This window comes from Rhineura floridana, chromosome 7 (genome assembly GCF_030035675.1).
Source record: "Rhineura floridana isolate rRhiFlo1 chromosome 7, rRhiFlo1.hap2, whole genome shotgun sequence".
Classification (NCBI taxonomy): domain Eukaryota; kingdom Metazoa; phylum Chordata; class Lepidosauria; order Squamata; family Rhineuridae; genus Rhineura; species Rhineura floridana.
Window position 1 is genome coordinate 52,077,844 of NC_084486.1, and position 19,980 is coordinate 52,097,823.

At 43.4% G+C, this 19,980-nt stretch overlaps 1 protein-coding gene across 5 annotated transcripts in view; it reads left to right on the forward strand.

Moving 5' to 3' along the window:
- CFAP46 (cilia and flagella associated protein 46) overlaps nucleotides 1-19,980 on the forward strand; it is a 218,620-nt gene that overhangs the window by 15,008 nt on the left and 183,632 nt on the right. For 3 of the 5 annotated variants that reach the window (XM_061635618.1, XM_061635619.1, XM_061635621.1), the window contains exons 1-3: nucleotides 6,592-6,636; nucleotides 7,198-7,299; nucleotides 11,626-11,725. In XM_061635618.1, coding sequence (XP_061491602.1) covers nucleotides 6,605-6,636; nucleotides 7,198-7,299; nucleotides 11,626-11,725 — 234 coding nt within the window. In that variant the 5' untranslated portion in view covers nucleotides 6,592-6,604. Of the gene's footprint in view, nucleotides 1-3,325; nucleotides 3,450-6,463; nucleotides 6,559-6,591; nucleotides 6,637-7,197; nucleotides 7,300-7,652; nucleotides 7,693-11,625; nucleotides 11,726-19,980 lie in introns of those variants that run through there. The other 2 variants (XM_061635622.1, XM_061635620.1) reach the window with 2 other exon arrangements.

A 19,980-nucleotide genomic window follows, 5' to 3' on the forward strand; every position in this document is an offset into this window, starting at 1 on the left:
CCAAATGCCCTGCAGTGGGAATATCATGACACTGGTGAAGGACCTTGGCTCACAACTCCTGGAGGCACATGCAGCGTCTTGTAGTGATAGAGCATCCCTCCTCTTTGAGAGAATCCTGGCATGCAGTCCTTCGCTGATTGTTCCAGTTCTTGCACCTGCTTGCAAGCGTACAGATCTTGCTTTTGGGCTCTGTGCAGGTCCTCATACCAAGAATCAGGGCAACTGGCAGCAACCATCTTTTCTAAAGGGATGATGTGACATAGTTGCTGTGACGTCCTTCCCCTGGCACCACCTGTGACACTCTCACTCGTGGCTACCAGCAGTCAGGATCGTCGTGTTTATTTTTACCTCTCTCCGCTGTAGCACAGATCTCAAAAGATCCCCCTGCTAGGCCACACTACCCAACACTCTGTGTATCCAGTGTAGCCTCTAGACCATGCCTTAGTCCCTTCCTGGCTATTTTGATACCTTGTGTCTGTGTGTTTAGGTAATTCCCAACCCCCCTGAAGCCTCTTGCCTATGAAGCTCACAGCTCTGGGTTGCTCTGTGGTACTGAATGCTGATACAATATCTCCTCCTTTACTGCTGCCACCATTAGATACAATTTCTTCTTCAGCCTTGGTTACCCTGCCTTCCCCCCCTGGTCTGTACACTCCAGCTAAGGAATCAGGCTTTAAGTAAACCAAGAAAATATTTATTGCTAACACCAGAAATAACAAGATTACTTATAGATTTCGTTGACAAGTGTATGGTTTCATATATGATTCTCTTATGTTCTTAATTCTTAATATATGCCTCAGAACTCCTAATCCAATCTCTCAACAGCCATCTTCTCTCTACAACAACCTTCAACACCCACCACCTTCAACCAACCCACACCCTTTAACCCACCCTGACTCAACTGTCATCCTGTCATTTATACCTTCAGCCGTTCAAACACACAGCCAATCATCATTCAGCATTATACAGCCCATGTACTCCCCCTTCTCACTCACTCCACTTACCATATTTCCTATAATAAACCTGCACTTACCATATTTACATTAACATACAGGAACATCACAGTTGCATTGTATGTTAGTTTTCCTTCTACTTTGGCTTGTGGGACAAGGCATCAGCCCGGCGATTCTGTGTCTGGGGAATGTAATGCAGAAGTGGAATCTGGCAAAGAACTGCGGCCAATGCACTTGCCGCTGATTCAATTTCTGGGCTGTTTGAAGGCTCTCCAGGTTTTGGTGGTCAGTGCAAACTTCCACTTCATGTTGCGCCCCCTCCAAAAGATGATGCGAGGTCTCGAATGCCTCAAGCATGGCTAGTAGTTCTTTCTCCCAAACCGTGTAATTGCGCTCGGTACTTGTCAGCGTTCTGGAGAAGTATGCGCAAGGTCATAAGCCCCCTCCTTTTTGGGCTGGCTGTAATTGCACTGCTCCGATGGCTATGTCTGACACATCACTTTCCACAACAAAAGGTTTCTGGGGGTCTGCATGATGGAGTATGGGCTCTGAGGAAAACAGCTGCTTCAGCTGCTCAAACGCTTGTTGCACCAATTCGGTCCAGTAAAAGGGTCCTGATCCTTTTAGATAATCAGAAGGGGGAACTGTCTTGTTGGAGAAGGCTGTAATGAAGTGGCAGTAGCAAAACCCCAGAAAACTCTGGAGATCCTTTTTGGTTTGGGGGGGTGCCAAGAGAGCATACAGTGCACCTTCTCCGGGTCCATCTTCACTCCTGTGGGAGAGATGTTGTAGCCCAGGAAATCAAGGGTGGTCTAGTTGAACCCATATTTGTCCAGCTTGGCATACAGGTGGTTCTCTCTCAGTCTCTGCAGTACAGCTTTCATCTGTGCCTCATGCTGTTCACAGTAGTCAAAGTAAATAAGGATATCATCCGAATTGACTATCACAAATTGGTCCAGATAGTCTCGACACATATCATTCATGAAATTTTGGAAGACAACTCATGCATTCAACAAGCCAAAAGGCATAACTAGGTATTCAAAGTGCCCATAACGTGCCTTGAAGGCAGTTTTCCACTCACCCCCCTCCCTGATTCTGACTAGGTTGTAGGCCTCATGTAAATCCAGCTTGGTGTAGATTTCAGCAGAGCATAAGCAGTCCAACATCTCGTTGATGAGGGGCAGGGGGTAGCTGTTGGGGAAGGTAATCTTGTTTAGCTCCCTGTAATCTTGGCAAGGGCACAATTCCCCATTTTTCTTCTTAACAAACAGCAATGGGGCTACAGCAGGGGACTTGGATGGCCATATGAATCCTCTCTGTAAGTTAGTGTCCAGGGATTCCCTCAGTGCCACCAGCTTCAGCTCTGACAGGGAGTAGATGTGCCCTGAAGGTATGCTAGCCCCCGACATTAAGTCTGTGGCACAGTATAAGGGCGGTGGGGGGCAGCTGGTCAACTTCCTTTTTATCAAACACGTCTTTAGAGTCCTAGTACTTTTCAGATAGATGTGCCTCTTCGGGCAGTGATGTACCTGCCAGTGTTAATGAGGTGGATTTCTCTGGGGTCTGGCAGTGCTATTCACAATAGTCTTTGAAACATCATGGTAGCCTCTTTCCAAGAAATAACTGGATCATGCTGAGCCAGCCAGGTCATGCCCAGCACCACAGGGAAACAGGTGGCTAGATAAAAGGACATCTTTTCTACGTGCCCTGGCACCTCTACCCTTAGGGGTATGGTGGCCTCGGCAACTGCTCCCAACTTCAGTGGCCACCTGTCTATGGTCTCCATGGAGAATGGTGATTTGAGCACGATTGGCACATTGTGCTTTCTTGCAAAACTGCAGTCCATAAAATTGCTGGATGCTCCAGAATCCACCATAGCATACACCTGAACCTCTTGCTCAGTCAGGAATTCCGACTGGCGCACTTGCATGTAAAGCTCGCACTGGGCTAGAAACATGGAGAATTGCTCTACTCTCCCTCCATGGCGGGCTGGCATTCCCACGGGAGACTTGATTCGGGGTGCTAGGGTGGGCTGGACAGCCCCCTGCGCTTGCTGTGTGGGGATCCCCTTTGTCACTAGCTGAGTCATCGGGAGGTGCAGGGCTTGATTCTCAGTTCATAGAAACTGGGTTTCAGTTAGAAGGCTCTGGACTTCAGTTATCAAAGTTTCCATAGCTCTCTGAATGTTCTTCCCTCCTCTGCTGCTCGTTCCCATTTGTTTCATCATGGGGGCTTCGGATGGGGAAGATTGTGGCTGAGTCAAACTAGGGCACAGAATGGAAGCACCTTCATAAAATAGTGGCCTTGTGTAGCTTTCAAATGAGATCTATAAAACTGTGTTTACAATAAACATTTTGTGGTTTTTTTTGCAGAGAGTTACTTGAGTGTTTCCTAGATGCTTCCAGTACACAAGAAGCCATAGATTTTTCATCCACTGCAGCGTCATTTATTAAAGAAAATGTTCCAGGGAGATATAAAGAAATCTTTTCAGTAATGGTAACTAGTTCACAACTAAAATCTTCATCCTGATGCTAGCAGAATTCTAAAAAAGTTACAAATTCAAAAATTCGGTGCCTGACTAGAACTCAGGCTATCTAATCCAATGTTCTTTACAGCATCCATTTCGCCTAAAGCCATCCCTAACAAATATTTGAAATTTGTATCTCATAATAAAATGGTTGTGTGCCATATGCCAAGTAAGTTGCTGTGGATCTGGCCTATATACACTTAGAAGATGAGCGATACAGCTGGAAGGACAGCAAGGTGATGTCAGTAAAATATTGTGTTACGTGCCATAAAAACTGAAAATCTGATCTGTTTTACTTGAAAGAAAATGCCTGTTTGAGTGTGGTAATAATTTACGCCACTGATGCACATGCACAGCTAGCTCTTGACAAAATGACAATTTATTCTAACAGTGTTTGTGGTGGGTTTTTTTAAAAAAGAAATGTTTACTTTGCTCTATGACTCCAAAGAGGCTTCAGGACAGCTAACAATATATCAAACACACAGGAAAAAGCATCTTTCTGTCAATAAAATCTGGCAAGTTAAAATAATCACATTTTAGAATTTCCAGCTTCATCCCCAAGACGAAACTAGAAGACACAAGCCTCTCCTTGGCTCCAGGATGGAGGAGGGTCTCTTCCCTGAAAAGAGTTTCAATAGCAACATGATCTCTGTTGGCTACATCCCTTTGGATATGCAGATTGACCACTCAAAAAGCTCGTTAACCCACAGGCTGACTTGGCTAAACAATTAGATTAACAAAGGAAACTAGTCTGATGAGTGGAGCAGGATTCTTCCTTAGCAGATTGTATCTCTTACAGGCACACAATTATAAGCTAGAAGGGGTCTCACAGATATCATCCAAGCCCACCCCCACCATCCTATAACTATACCTATAACTATACATGAAATCCAGTGTGGTGTAGTGGTTAAGGCGTTGGATTATGACCTGGGAGACCAAGGTTCAAATCCCCACACAGCCATGAAGCTCACTGGGTGACCTTGGGCCAGTCACTGCCTCTCAGCCTCAGAGGGAGGCAATGGTAAACCCCCTCTGAATACCGCTTACCATGAAAACCCTATTCATAGGGTCACCATAAGTCGGGATCGACTTGAAGGCAGTCCATTTCCATTTTCATAACTATACACACGCATGCATACACATGATGCCTAATAAGAGTGGTGATTTTTTTTCCTGTTCCTTTTTTCCCCTTCCCCATGAGCAGTCTTGGTGTAATGAGGAAAGTATCTTGCATAACATCTCACAAAATGAAAAATATACTGGACTTCCCACAGATGTAATATTAATAAAGCTGTAAGATTAAGGCAAATTAGGTCATACATTATACGCTGCTCAAAGGTACCTTTGAGAAAAGCAACCTAGCAGTGGTCTAAAACTACAGTACCAATTTAAAAATTGCTGTTGAGCTATATTTCTCAGATGTGCCACCAATCATTCCTTTAATAGTAACATAATAGGTGAGCGTTCCAGTACTCCTGCAGTCCATGGGAAAGAGAAGTTGAAAATGAAGTAGTTGTGCAAAAAGGATTGGTTCAAATTTGCTATAAAGCTGCATTTTGGAATGAACAAAATACATAGAAGAGATATTGAATTAATTATAGTTATATTATGGAAGAGGAAAACTCTCTAGACAGTTTAGCATAACATAGTATTCCATATGTTCATATTTGAACCTGTTGCTTAATGTTTATTTGCTGCTGTCACATTCCAGAACTGAGATCATTCTCCTTGCTCACTTTAGTGGAGGGAACTATCCTACAGTTGGGAAGCCCAGCTGGAAGGGAGGTTTGTGTGCTAACTGAAGCCTTTGTACCAGTATAGGACTGAATGTTTTAAAGTTTTAGTGCTTTTGTTTGCAGACCTGGGCTCCTGCTGGGAGGAAGGGCGGAATATAAACCTAATAATAATAATAAATAAATAAAATAAATGTTCAAATGTGCATTTTAAAATTGGACAAGTTTCAGCTGTCATAGGAACATAGCAAGAGCCTGCTGGATCAGGCCAAAGGCCCATCTAGTCCAGCATCCTGTTCTCACAGTAGCCAACTAGATGCCCATGGGAAGCCCACAAGCAAGACCTGAGTGCAGAGACAACACTCCCTACCTGTGATTCTTAGCAACTGATATTCAGAGGCATACCACCTCTGGCAGTGGAGGTAGAACACAGCCATCATGGCCATTGATAGCTTAATCCTCCATGAATCCTCCTTTAAAGTCATCCAAACTGGTGACCATCACTACCTTTTGTGGGAGCAAATTCCATATTTTAACTCTGCACTGCTTGAAGAAGTACTTTTTGTCTGTCCTGAATATTCCAACATTCAGTTTCATTTGATGTCTATGAGTTCTGGTGTTATGAGAGGGAGAAAAACGTATCTTTATCGACTTTCTCTGTCATGAATAATTTTATACACTTCTATCATATCTCCTCTTATTTGCCTGTTCTTTAAAAAGGCTCAAGTGTTGTAACCTTTCCTCATAGGGCAATCATTTTGGTTGCCCTTTTCTGAACCTTTTTCAGCTCTACAATATCTTTTTTAAGATGAGGTGACAAAACTGTACACAGTATTCCAAGTATGGTTGCATCATATATTTGTATAACAGTATTATGGTATCGACAGTTTTAATTTTAGTTCCTTTTCTAATGATCCCTAGCATTGAATTTGCATTTTTCTTGGGATCAGAGTTCTACAGAACCTCCACTGCGAGACCTGCCCTTTTATTCCTACTCTCTGCTTCCTGTTTCTTAATCAGTTACTGATCCACAAGAGGATCTCTCCCCTTACTCCGTGATTGCTAAGTTTACTCAGGTGTCTTTGGTGGGGTACTTTCCATGAGCTATGTATCTTGCTATGATGATGTCAGTCAGTGGCATCTTTCATGAACTTAAATGTGGTGGAAAATGTTGTGAAAGATTAGAATCTTTCTTGGCTTGCTCCTTGCTGCTGTCTCCATACTTTAAATGCTATTGTAATTGTTTCCAGGTGCGTTACAAACTAGTGGAACCTTCAGCTATAGAAGATGAACTTGAAAGCTCTGTCAACCTGAACATTATTTATAAAATCCAAACAATCAAGTCGTAAGTATTCATTTTTGTAGATGAGAATCTCTATTATTTAAACTATATGTGTAGAAGTGGGCTGGAATCCAGAAAGCCGTAAGTTGAAGAAAAATTCATACTAGTGTAACATAGATGGAAGAACAGAACCATTGTCTTGCAAGCTTAACTTGTATCTCTTTTTCTCTTTATGGAGTTGCATGCACTTCCAGCAATGGTTTCTTATGTAGTTTGTTACTCAGGTGCTGGTCTGGAGCAATTATTAGTCACCTTAGGGAAGCAGATGAGTGACATATTGCAGATTTGTTTTAAAGAGGGTCATTCATAAATATGTACCAAGGTAACTTGAGTGATGATCCCCAAGAGAAGAATTAAGAACCCGGAGACTTCCCTCCACACTCAGCTCTTCTGTTTCCTGAATTAAACTGAATTTCGCAACGTCTCCTTAAAAGCCATTCTTCTTGCTTGAAATGTAACTTTTTCTTGCCAAAACCAGTTGTCTTAGAGGAAGACAAGTGAAATGAACTTTTGATTTATTTCAGGTTATTTTATACTATATTTTCAAATCCCACTTATAACAGACGGGAAAGTTTTGATTGATGGATAGATTTTGAAATGTGTTTTGAAGTTAGTAATCAACAACTTGTAAAATAATTGCAGGCAGTTAGATAAAAATGAGATTCCACAAGAAGCTGCTACCGATTTGAGCAAGGTATATGGACTTTTGAAAGGATCTAGAAGGAAATTAAATCGTAAAGAAAGGTAAGTCTCGGGTGTTAGCAACACTCTGGAAGCTCTTTTTAAATGTTAGTATTGTTATTTATATTGTATCCAGGCCAAGAAGATAAAGTTGACATAATGTCTCCCATGCTATGTTAAAGGGTTGTTCTATAGATCTGTTGTGATTTGCCCTTACAGCACAGTCCCTCTCAGCACATATAAAGCCTTTCTGTCCCTCGACATAATCCAGCCATTACTCAGAGTGGAAGGCCTGCATGTGCTTCTGTTTTGCTAGCTCTAGCCTTCTCTCTCCAACCTAAGATCAGTCTTGGAATTTACTTCAAGCTCAAATAAAGTCCCAGCTAGAGTCCTGGAATGAGAGGGAAGACTGAATATGGAAATAGGAAGTGCAGAGGTTCCCATGCATACAACCATGTACGTATGTAAGGATCACAACAGGACCCAATGGAATCTCTGCTGCCATGTATTCGTTCATTGAATATGCAATGCATGAGAATTGCAAATCTTGTTCAGTGATTTGTTTTTTTATTTTTTAAAATTGGATATTGTATAAAAATTTTATTGTGTTTCAAGTTTATATAAGCTACCTTTGTAGCAGACAAGTGGGATCTACAGCAAAATGTTGTGTTCTGCAAACCCCTTCCTGTGCATGGCTGAGACTGAGAAAAAGTTTATTTACCCTGGGATTCTTCTAAAAGGGGAGGGGAGCTCTCAACAGCTATTCTCATCTCTCCCTAACAGGTGTGTTTTGTAGGGGGGATGCATCTGGCCTCCGCTGTACGGATGTGCCCAAGGGGGGCTCCTGCCTCCTCCTTATCCATGGTTGCAGTGTGTGTGTGTGTGTGGCAGATCTGTAGCAGCACAGTGAGAGTGTGTGTGTGTATGTGAGGGAGGTGGCGTGAAGGGACTCTGCCATTGAGATAAGGAGTTTACATGGGAGAACAGAGGATGACGGAGGGTGAGAGAAGGAGTTTCCACAGGGGGAGGGTGAAAGGCAGTTGCGACCCCAGGAACGACTATTTTGACTTCAGATCACCTAGCCTAGGAAGGACTTGGATGTTGTGCTTGCTTCTTGGGTTTTTTACCCCCTCCCAGAGGTGATCGATCAGTTCAGGTTTCAGAAGAGGAGGGGCACATTAGTTGCAAAGCATTGGAAAGGGACTAAGAATTGTGCCCTTTCTCTCTCTCTCTCTCTCTCTCTCTCTCTCTCTCTCTCTCTTAAAAAACAGGCTTTAGAAGTTTGTGAGATCTTGACACCTCCTTCCCCCTCTGATTCCCTGCCCCCCCACATCTGAAAGTATTCCTGACGCAAAGCATTATAATTTGCAAACACAGAAAGAAAATTGGTGCTTCTTGCCTTGGTTTGTTATATGAGCAAGCAATGTCTTCCCTTCTCTGTCATACTCTGCCCAGACAAAATTCTCTCCCGCTCATTAACAAACTTAAGCTGCAGTCTAATACATATTTACCTGGGAGTAAGTTCCATTGAACCCAGTGGAGCTTACTTCTGAGTAGACATGTATTGGACTGTAGCCTGTGGGGAATGGATGCTGCTGCTGTGGGAGGAGCAAATGAGGAAGCAATGTTCTCAGCTAGGAAGGCAGCAACACCAACATGTTAACGCTAACTTGGGTTACTTGGGAGTAAGCTTCATTTATCACAGTGGGGCTTGCTTATGAGTAAACATGCAGATGTTTGGGTTGCATGATACTATAGCAGATTTATCTTGATAAAATAGGTTGTTAAATTCTTTCTTTGGCTGGATTTTATGACAAGATTAGAGGTAAGAAGAATGATAGTTAAAGAATGATAGTTAAATAATTCATGTGAGTTAAGGTCATTTTATTATTTTAGGTACATAACCTTGGGGTGGAGAAGGCATGGAAGGACCTGTCAACAATTAAGCTTCTAAAACCACAATACACTTTTTTAAAAATTCCCTGATACAAATAGGCTTTAAATGGGCAAGGGCCGTAACTCAGTGGCAGAGCATCTGCTTTCCATGCAGAAGATCCCAGGTTAAATTCTGGCATCTCCAGGTAGGGCTGGGAGAGACTCTTGCCTGAAACCCTGGACTGCTGCTGCCAGTCAGTGTAGACAACACTGAGCAAGATGGACTCAATAAAAGGCCGTTTCCTGTCTTCCTATCTATCTTCTTAGGCTTGCTTAACTTCTTTCTTTAATATACTGAGAAAGAGTTGTCTCCAAAAAAGAAAAAGAAAAGTTACCTGTGGTAGTCTCATCCGACAAAGGCAGGCAGGCCTATTAAGTCTGTGACCAAAAAAGCCTATCAGCCATGCAAGGTGGTTTGTCAGAGACTTAACAAACTCTTGTTTCCTGTCTATATGAAATTGGGGAAATGCAGGTTGTGAAGTACTTGCAGGCCACAATGCTTGGTTGCTGAATGTTGTTTCGTTGGTGGGGAGAGATGATTATCTTGTGGAAGGCCAATGGTAATTTTGGGGCTAAGGGAGAGTGCAAGGGGGTTGGTTAATCTATGTGTGCTGATTAATCATGAGGACTGAGATGAGAGGGTGAAGCTTCCATAAAACATCATGGGTTTTTTCCCTTTATTACTGTAGTTTACCAAGTCAATTATACAGATGCCAATAGTGTCAGTGGTATAACCTTAGAAGGGGTGGCAGTGGGAGGCGTGGACCCTGCACTTCTCAATTTGTCACTACACTACTGCTCCCTAATCTCTAAACCCTGCAGGGTGAGCAGTGATGGAGAACCCGAGAACAATTGTTTGCCTCTCAGAGCCTGGGTGCCAGCAATGGATATTTCTCTTGAGCTTTCTCCTAGCCAAGGAGAAGTGCAGGAAAATCTGCTGGATCTTGTGCCCAGCCTCAGAAACAAAATGTTGCAGTGCATTTCATGGTGAAGGAACGAACAAAACAAATCTTTGTCCTTTAATTTTTCAAAAGCATTCTCATACTTGTTCAGCGTTGCTCTAGAAGTCACTTTTTCCTCAAATGTATATTTAAATGAAAATGGAAGTGTCAAGACACACAGTGATGTCTTCATAAGAAATCACACCCTTTAGTGAATTCAGGTGATGGGAACTGAAAGAAATGGAGCCAAAACATAGTCACTTATGAACAAGAGGGAGATAATCAGCATGCACAATGAAATTCTGAGGTTTACAGAAGCACACAAAAAAATTGTCTGCTTGTCTGCTACAAAACTCAGCAAACAAACCCAACCCATTGAGGACTGACCATGCTCAGTAGCCATGCAATGTTGCCTGTTGGAAAAGGAAAACAAAAAACAGTAGGGGTTGGTAGAATGGAATATTGTGAAAAGGGGCATGGCTGGCTGGCTAGAATTCTGAACAGGGAATGAAGACAAACTGCAACATTTTGTTGCAGGTCTCCCATGCAATTTTTCTTATTATGGACAGAATTTCAGAAATATGAAGAACCCATACAGTTGCTGAATGTATGGCCATAAGTGCATGCTTACCTTGTGCATGCAGATTATCTCCCTCTTATATGTAAGTGCCATGTTTTAATCCCTTTCCTAATATCGCTCTTTAAACCCTTTGAAAACAAATGTACTATTAGAAAGAAATGTACTTCTTCCAAGTAATGAACACCCTGGAGACAGCTGTCTATGAGCAGGTGTCTCTTTTCATGCCTGAATATGAGGAAGTAGAAGTAGTAGGAAGCTTGCTTGTTTGTGGGCTTCTGATAGGCATCTGATTGGCCACTGTGAAAAGAAGATGCTGGACTAGATAGGCCTTTTGCCTGTTCCAGCAAGGCTCTTCTTGCGTTCTTAAAAGCATTGTGATAAGAGCATGGGTTCATTTCTTTCACTCACTAGGGCAGCTAATTCTTTTTAAGCTCAATATGGTGGGAGGGGTGTTGCCTGGTTGTGTCATCTAGGATGTTTATAAAAAGAACTTTGTTGTTACCTCACATTCTGGCCACTGGACATGTTTTTCTAAATCTGATGCCGGAAGGAAATGACAGCTGAAGCTCCTCCCACCTATTCTTTCCCAATACAGTTGTCTACCCTTCCTCACTTGCTGTGACAATTAGAATTCCACTCAGCTGATAAAAGAATCTGGTGGATGACAGGGATCAGGAGGGAAAAAGTGAGAGAAGCTATGGCTGTCTTCTGTTGAACTGGAAACTGTAAAGAACTGAAAAATATGTCAATCAGCGAATCTCCATTAGAATTCTTCCATCTTTCTGATTTAAAAAAAAAACATCTGCCAGATTTTAACATTTTACTATCTGTTGTGTTACCATTTTATGTTAATAAATAAGTAACATAATATACTATACATTTATTTACAAACATTAGTTTTATCCTAATTGGTTCTGTTTTCTACTTTTGCAGAATTTCATTGCTGTTGGAACTGGCTCGACTTTCTTTGAAATTAAATTGTATACCAATTGCATGTTCATGTATAAATGACTTGAACAAATGTAAGATTAGTGTGAGTATCAGGAAAAAACTTTTTCAAATTACTTTGTCTGTTCTATCATCCTTAATGTAGGAATTCTTTTTTTATTCTTGTGTGTGAAGTGATAACCTGAACAAAGAGGAAAATATTCCAGTCATATATATATATATAAGACAGTTTTGAAAGCAACAAACAGAACTTCACTCAAGCTTGCTCTGGATCCCTATAAGGATTCCATTAATCACCTAATATATATATATAAACGTAATTGTGATTAACCAAACAGAGGTTTTTATTATATTAACAAAACGTTTCAGCTTCCGCCTTCATCAGCTGCCAACATACAAATGCTGTTACCAAGGTGGTGGTTATAGAGCTTTGAGGATGGAATGCTCAGAGGGGCTTCATTTGCAGAAGCTAAGTAGAGGTGGTACTGTCCTCCAGGTTCAGGCCATGTGGTGCCAATGTGTCCAGAGATTATATCCAAAAATTCTCCCTTTTGGTCAATGCTGCTGGATCTGCTGGCATCTCTATCACTGTTATGGAAAAGTCCAACAGGCTGTGACCCTCGATGTTAAAATGCTTTGCAACTGGTTGCTCCACTTTTTTTGTCAACTTGTGGCTCCTGAAGCGCGTGCGTAGGTCAGTTGTGGTCTTTCCTACATATTGGATATGACATCCTGGTCTTTTATATATATATAACTCTGTATAAACCACTTATACACTTATTGGTGGCAATACATTGACGACATCTTTATGGTCTGGACAAATGGTAAAGAGAGTTTGGAACAATTTAAAAATTACATCAACTCTATCCATCCATCTATTAAATTTACATTTAATAGTACAAATGACAATCTGCACATCCCTTTTCTGGATGTCCTTCTCACCATTGAAAACAACAAAATAGCCACTGATCTCTACAGCAAACCCACTGATACCCACACCTATTTAAACTGGAAATCCTGCCATCCTAGGCATATAAAGAAGAACATTGTGTATAGCTTAGCTCTGAGAATAAACTTATTTGCAACACTGAAGATAAATACCAGAGAAGGATCAGTGAACTTAAAGAACACCTTCTTCTAAGAGAATATTCTCCACCTATTATCAATTGCAACATCCACCGAGCCTCCATTCTGTCCAGAGAAAACCTCCTCCATCATACTGAGGTGTCAATGAGCAGAGAGCAACAGATTCCATTTGTGGTAGATTTCCATCCAGCATCTCCTAACTATCACCGAGCAATCAGGGAGAGCTACCCATTGCTGGCAGACTCTGAACATCTTACTAGAGCTATCACCAGGCCTCCTGTTATAGCATTTTGCCAACCTCCTAATTTGCGCAGACTGTTGGTGAGAGCTGTGCTTAAGCCACCTATCACCAATCCAGGGTCTCATCCTTGTCACTCCAAACGCTGTATCACCTGTGTGTACCTCAGGGAGACAGCCACTTTTACAAGCACTAGGATAGGCAGGACATATTACATCAAACAGAACATCACCTGCAGGTCCTGCAATATAGTTTACATCATCGAGTGCAAAAGACCAGGATGTCATATCCAATATGTAGGAAAGACCACAACTGACCTACACACGCGCTTCAGGAACCACAAGTTGGCAATTTTGACAAAAAAAGTGGAGCAACCAGTTGCAAAGCATTTTAACATCGAGGGTCACAGCCTGTTGGACTTTTCCATTACAGCGATAGAGATGCCAGCAGATCCAGCAGCATTGACCAAAAGGGAGAACTTTTGGATTTTCCCTATGAGTCCGGCCATCACAGCGGGTGTTAGCTCCACCTATCGTGCGAAGGCAAAAATGTCTTTGAAGTCAAGACTAGGGGCATCAGGCCCCTCCCACTCTCTAGTTCATTCTTGCCTTCGTACGAACAAGATTGGAAAACTTATCATTGAGATCCTATAGCGTAGCATTTAGCTAAGTTGTTTTTGTATTTGTTTATTTGTTTTGACTGGGTGCGAACCCAGCGTCGCTTGTGTGTCTTCCCAGTCCTTTCCCTACTTTCACTTACCTCTGTTGCTTGTTAGAGGTTTTTTCCCTCAAAGACCGCGGCTGCGGTTCTCCCTGATTTGGCTTTAACATTTTATTTTCGTTCTCTCTCCTGCTTGTCTGGCGACCCCCACAGAGACCGCGGCTGCGGTGTTCTGTGTTTTTTGGCCGTTTTGAGCTTCGGGAGATCGCAGCCTTTTCTCTCCCGTAGCGGTTCTGCTTTTCTCAAGTCGCGCTCTGTGGAGCCCTTGAAGAGACCGCGGCTGCCGTTTTCTCCGAGGCAGGAGCCTGCGGCTGCGGTTCCCTCCAACCTTTTTCAATCTACCAGGGTTCTGCCTCCCTGGAGCCTGGCGATCCGGCTTTCTCTCCGCTCCTTTATTTCACCGCGGAGAGCCCTGTTCCCGCCGGCGACAGCAGCTTGCCTCCTGCTGCCTCAGCCCTCACAGGCTTTTCTCGGCACGTTAATTTTGCCGCGGCTAGCCCTTCTCCCGGCACCGGCAGCGGCTTGCCTCCTGCTGCCTTATCCCTCACAGGCTTCTATCTGCACTTTCTTTCTGGGGGTTTTTTGGAGCCGCTAGTGCGGTTATCGGCCCCGCGGCTCCCCCTGCTAGTCTGTGCTGGGCAGCCCTTCCCCCCACTTCGTCCCCAGATGGCCGCCATTGCTCCTTCTCTCTCCGCCTTTTTTGATCATTTTTTCCCGCCCTTTTTTCCGGGCGCCATTTTTTGAATTCAAAATTCCCGCCTTTTTTGTTACCCTTTATTAACCATCGGATACCTTCCCTGCAGGCTATCTATCCGTATGTGTGTTGTATACGTGCTGCAAACAGACTTACACAGGGCTCACTTGCACACAAATTTACTGTGGCTGTAATCCTAGTGGCTGGATTATATTATCAAGGCTGGAGCTCCAATCCTAGTGGCTGGATTGTATTATCAAGGCTGAAGCTTTAATCCTAGTGGCTGGATTGTATTATCAAGGCTGGAGCTTTAATCCTAGTGGCTGAATGGTATTATCAAGGCTGGAACTTTAATCCTAGTGGCTGGATTGTATTATCAAGGCTGGAGCTTTAATCTTAGTAGCTGACTTGTACTAAATCTGATTTATATTGGTATATCCTGCCCCCTCTGGGGCCGTGTACCACGCCTGAAACCCAACCTACAGCACTAATCTGAGTGTGCTAAGTCTAAATACAGCCTATAACATATTTTTTTTATTTTTTTTTTTACAATAATTTTTATTCAAATTTTCATAAAACATACAAAACAAAATCATAAAACATTCAAAGACAAAAAACAAAACAAAACAAAAATGATTAAACAAAAAAATAAAATGTTGACTTCCCATTTGTCGCAGATCAAATCAGTTATAGGTCTACAATATATAACAATCCTGTCTCTTAAATTATATTATAAAATCACTTTCCTCCAGTAGTTATCTTAATTAATCATCAAATCTCATAAACATTACTTTATTCTTTCCACAAAAAGTCAAAGAGAGGTTTCAATTCTTTAAGAAATATATCTATCAATTTTTCTCCTAATAAACATGTCGATTAATCCATCTCGTTAATAATAATAATAATCTTATTGTCATAACCATAGTCCAAATAAACATATCGATTAATCCATCTCATCAAAATCTGTTAGGTCCAATAATTTCAATAGCCATTATTCCATTATCCCTATTAATTCCATCTTCCATCTTCAATAGTCCTGTTAAGTCCAGTAATTTCAGTGTCCAATCTTCCATTATCAGTATTCCATAATAATCTTGCTGTCATAACCATAGTCATATAATAAGAGTCTGATGGGAATTTCCTCTATCCCAAATATTTTCTTGCCATCAATTCTGAATAAGTTGCTGAAATATTGTTGTAAAGTCATATCTCTGTTGTTCTTTTTTACAAAATGCACTGGCTCATCTCTTGAAAGTTTTTCCATTGTCACATGGCTGCAGTTAATTCCATAGATTTTCTCTATATCAAGCTCCATCACGTCATTCCAGTCCAGAAGATTATCCAAGCCATTGATAACTTTATCTCTAATATCTTCATTAATTTCTTCAGAGATAACGTTAAATTCCAAACAGTAGATTTTATTTCTAATATCCATAAACTCCAGATCTTTTTCCAATTCCACATTTGTTCCAATCTCCAGGGCTTGTATCTTCCCTTTATTTTTTCTTTTCTCATCTCTGATCTCATTCTCCTCTCTCACAGGATCCCCTATTTCTTTAAGCTCCTGCGTCATTTTGCTCAGTTCCATTTTCAGCTCCTTACTGCCCTGTCGCAGGGTTTGTTTCGTTATCTCAATCTCATCCATTATTTTCTGAAACATAATTACTTCCAGATTCTCAGCCACTTTCTTGATTGCCATTTTTAAAACCACGAAAACAAAACAAAACAAAAATAAAGAAGAACCACTTCTTATTTCAGCAATAATTGGGTTAATATTCCAGGCTTGATGACATCACAGTATAAACAGAGCAGCCTGCCTTATCTCTCTATGTTCAAGAATACAAAACAAATTTAGTTCCCAGCATCAAAACAGTTAGTGGCGTCGTGAAGAAGCAGATTCGTCAAAATAAAATAGACCAAAAAGAGAATAGTCCCAGACAATATAATGTTCCTCAGAATAGAAATCCCTCTTCTGTTTATATCTTTAGAATGCACTTCCAGGACAGCTTTTTGCAATAGAAACAGAGATAAGCTGTTAATTTCGTGAATAACAGAGAAGAGTTATAGCTCACCCAGAAGTTCTTTAAAGCTGATTCATTTGACAAATCTCTTTTTGCTGCAACAATTTAAACCCAAGTAAAAAAAATAATAGAAAGAAGGGTGCTTGCCTGTTAGTCCGTTTTCTCTTTAAAGAAAAGATAAACGTATCGCATTAATCAGATAGAGCTTGTTCGGAAGTCCGTCCGGCATTGCTGGCTGGACCTTTTCTCATAAATTAATGAAATCCAGTCCTCCCAACAAAAACAGGCTTTTGAGGTTGATCTCTACGTTTCTCCCTGCCCGGGAGAAATTTCATCAGTCAAAAAAAAAATGTTCTGACTGATTTATATCTGAATAAGCTTCTTTTGAGGCGGGAGCCCGTCTCAAAAGCAGGCACAAGCGAAGTCACCCATCCCGGAAGTCCAGCCTATAACATATTAACGCTAATAACTTAGTGCATCCTGCCCCCTCTGTGGCAGTGCACTCCGCCATCTGCCAGAGTATTCTACCCCCTCCGTGGTCGTACGCTGAGCCAGTTCGGGTCTTTACATCCTGCCCCCTCCGTGGCAGTGTACTGTACCCAAGTTAATATAAGATGGCAGAACAGCCAGGCATGCCGCAATCAACCCATATGGTGCCAGATCAGCCAGGCATGCCACAAACAGCCAAGCCACAACATTCTAACACGACTAAGACCAGACACGCCAAAGCCCTGACTAAGACAAAACATCTTTCCAGCCATAGCAAATCAAAGTGCCCACGTTACGTCTCTGTGCCAACCACCACCACAGCACCTCAGGCACACATAAGCGATATTCTCCATTCCCCTGCTGCTTCCTCTGACGAGGAAGAATTTGTTGGCTTTCCCACTCAGTATTCGACTAACGAACCTTCCTCCGATTTACCGCCCCAAACATCTGTTCCAATAGCTCGTCAGGCACATACATCTGCCACATCCGGGCTGCAGCTGTCTCCTGATTTCCTCTCCCAACTTCAAGCCATGCTGGCATTTTTTACCCAAATGCAGTCACTACCACAAGTTCCTGCCATACCTCAACTCAACATGGAACATCGTGCGTGTCATGAAACCCACCCTTCCTGTTCACCTAACCCCTTTGATGTAGCCAGAGGCAGATGTGTTGATGAAGCCTCGTATGCGGAGGAGTCAACCTTCAATGACCACGTTGAAGGAGATGACTGGAGCGACTATTCAGATCATGAGGAGGATACATCATATCGCTTGTTTAATGCCTCAGACTATCAGCCCCTGGCACGCAGGGTAGTTAATACTCTTGGTCTCCAGACAGCGCCTTCAACTTCGTCCGCCCCAGCTATCAAAGGGGCCAAGGTCCTCAAATCCCCTGCACCTAATGAACACTACATCCTGGTGCCGGACCCAATTGCCAAATTAGCCTCTGAAGAATGGGCCCATCCACTCAAAGCTCGACGCTTCAAGAACCTGGCTGACAGATTGTACGCCCTAGCCCCAGACTTTGCCACCAAGTTAGGTGTCCCTGGCATAGATGAACCAATCGCTTGCCTCGTTTCACGATCTCTTTTGCCCAGGGAAGGGAAATCCCACCTAAAAGACACTACTGAGCGACGAATAGACTTCGCCCTCCGCAAGAATCACGAGGCCACTGCCCTAGCCATGCGTGCCTCCGCTTCAGCCTCCATCTTCTCCAGAGCATCTATGATGTGGCTGGATGACCTTCTAGAGGACGCTAACCCTGATCCTGTCGCCCTCAGAAGAGCACTATTGAAATTGCGTAAGACAGCAGCTTTTGTGGCCGATGCCACTTTGGATGCCACTCAATTAGGGGCACGAGCCATGACAGCTCAAATAGTCGCTAGTCGCACCCTTTGGCTTCGCCACTGGCAAGCTGATTCAGCGGCCAGATTGAATCTGTCCAGGGCTCCTTACTCCGGATCTCTACTCTTCGGCGAGGAAGCTCTAAAGGCAGTGCTGGTTGATCCAAAAGACGCCCACAAACCGGTTCTGGCCACAGTCAAGAACAGCGACCACAGGCCCTTCAGGCGATTTCCTTCCTTCCGTTCTAACCAGCCCTTTCGAGGAACGCGGCCAGGAGGACGAGGCCGCGACTTCAGATCCTATGATCCCAACGCATTCAGGGGCTCCTGGAACCGACGCTTCCAGGGCAGAGGTCAGTACCAAGGGCGCAGGGGCAACTCATCGTCCTCATATAAGGGAGGCCCTCGCCTACGCAAGTAGTCTTAACACCCTCCTCATAGGTGGCAGATTACTTAATTTTGGAGATCGATGGCTGCGCCTTACTACGGTCTCCTGGATCAGGGACCTTTTCAGTTATGGCTATGCCATAGAGTTCTGGGCAACCCCATCAGACAGATTCCATCCGTCCCCTTGCCCAAGGGCACCAGCCAGGCACAACATCATGCAGACAGCTATCCACCACCTCTTGGACATAGCGGCGATAGAGCCAGTTCCCACAACTGAGAGGTCGGAAGGGGTGTACTCCCTCCTATTTGCTGTGCCAAAACGAGATTTATCATGGAGGGCGGTATTGGACCTCAAGTTTGTCAACCGTTTTGTAACATATCGCAGGTTCAAAATGGAATCACTCCATTCCATTACGGAGAGTCTGCATGAAGGAGATTCCTGGCTTCTATCGACCTTAAGGAAGCGTATCTCCATGTGCCCATTTGTATAGCTCACAGGAAGTTTCTTCGGTTTGCTTTTGGCCACCAGCACTTTCAATATAGAGCGATGCCATTCGGCCTCTCCTCTGCTCCAAGAGTGTTTACCAAGGCGCTACTCATCCTAGTGGCTTACCTCCGGACCCAAGGGGTTCATATCTACCCATATCTGGATGATCTGCTAATACGGGCCAAGTCTGAGGAGCTGGCTCATCATCACTTAATGATCACCCTCAATGTTTTGCAGGCCTACGGCTGGCTTGTCAACTTCGACAAAAGCCATCTCCAACCAACCCAACGCCTACTGCATCTAGGGGCAATGTTGGATACCCTGCAGGCAATGGTCTTCTTGGCTCCAGATCGCATCACTGCCATCACAAACATCGCAAGGTCCCTGATGCAACAAACATCCGCAGACGTCATGCTTCTTGCCAGAACGCTCGGGATGTTCATTTCTACCATCCACATTGTGCCATGGGCTCGAGCACACACTCGACACCTTCAATGGACTCTGTTGCCGTTTCAACAGGACATTGCCAGCACCAACCATCGCAAAGTTCGTTTGAGCCCCGCACTGCGCCTCTCCTTCCGCTGGTGGACCAAGGTTCAACACCTCTCCAAGGGCACGTCATTCAGAGAACCCCGCAGAACCGTTGTAACCACAGATGCCAGCCTCATCAGTTGGGGAGCCCACTGCAACTCCCAGTACGTTCAGGGGGTTTGGTCCACCGCGGAGCAGACTCAAAGCATCAACTGGCTGGAGCTAAAGGCTGTCCACTTAGCTCTACGTCATTTTCAGTCTCTGTTCCCTTTGGACCATGTGCTCATTCGAACAGACAACACGTGTGTAAAATCACATTTGAACAGACAAGGGGGCACCAGGTCT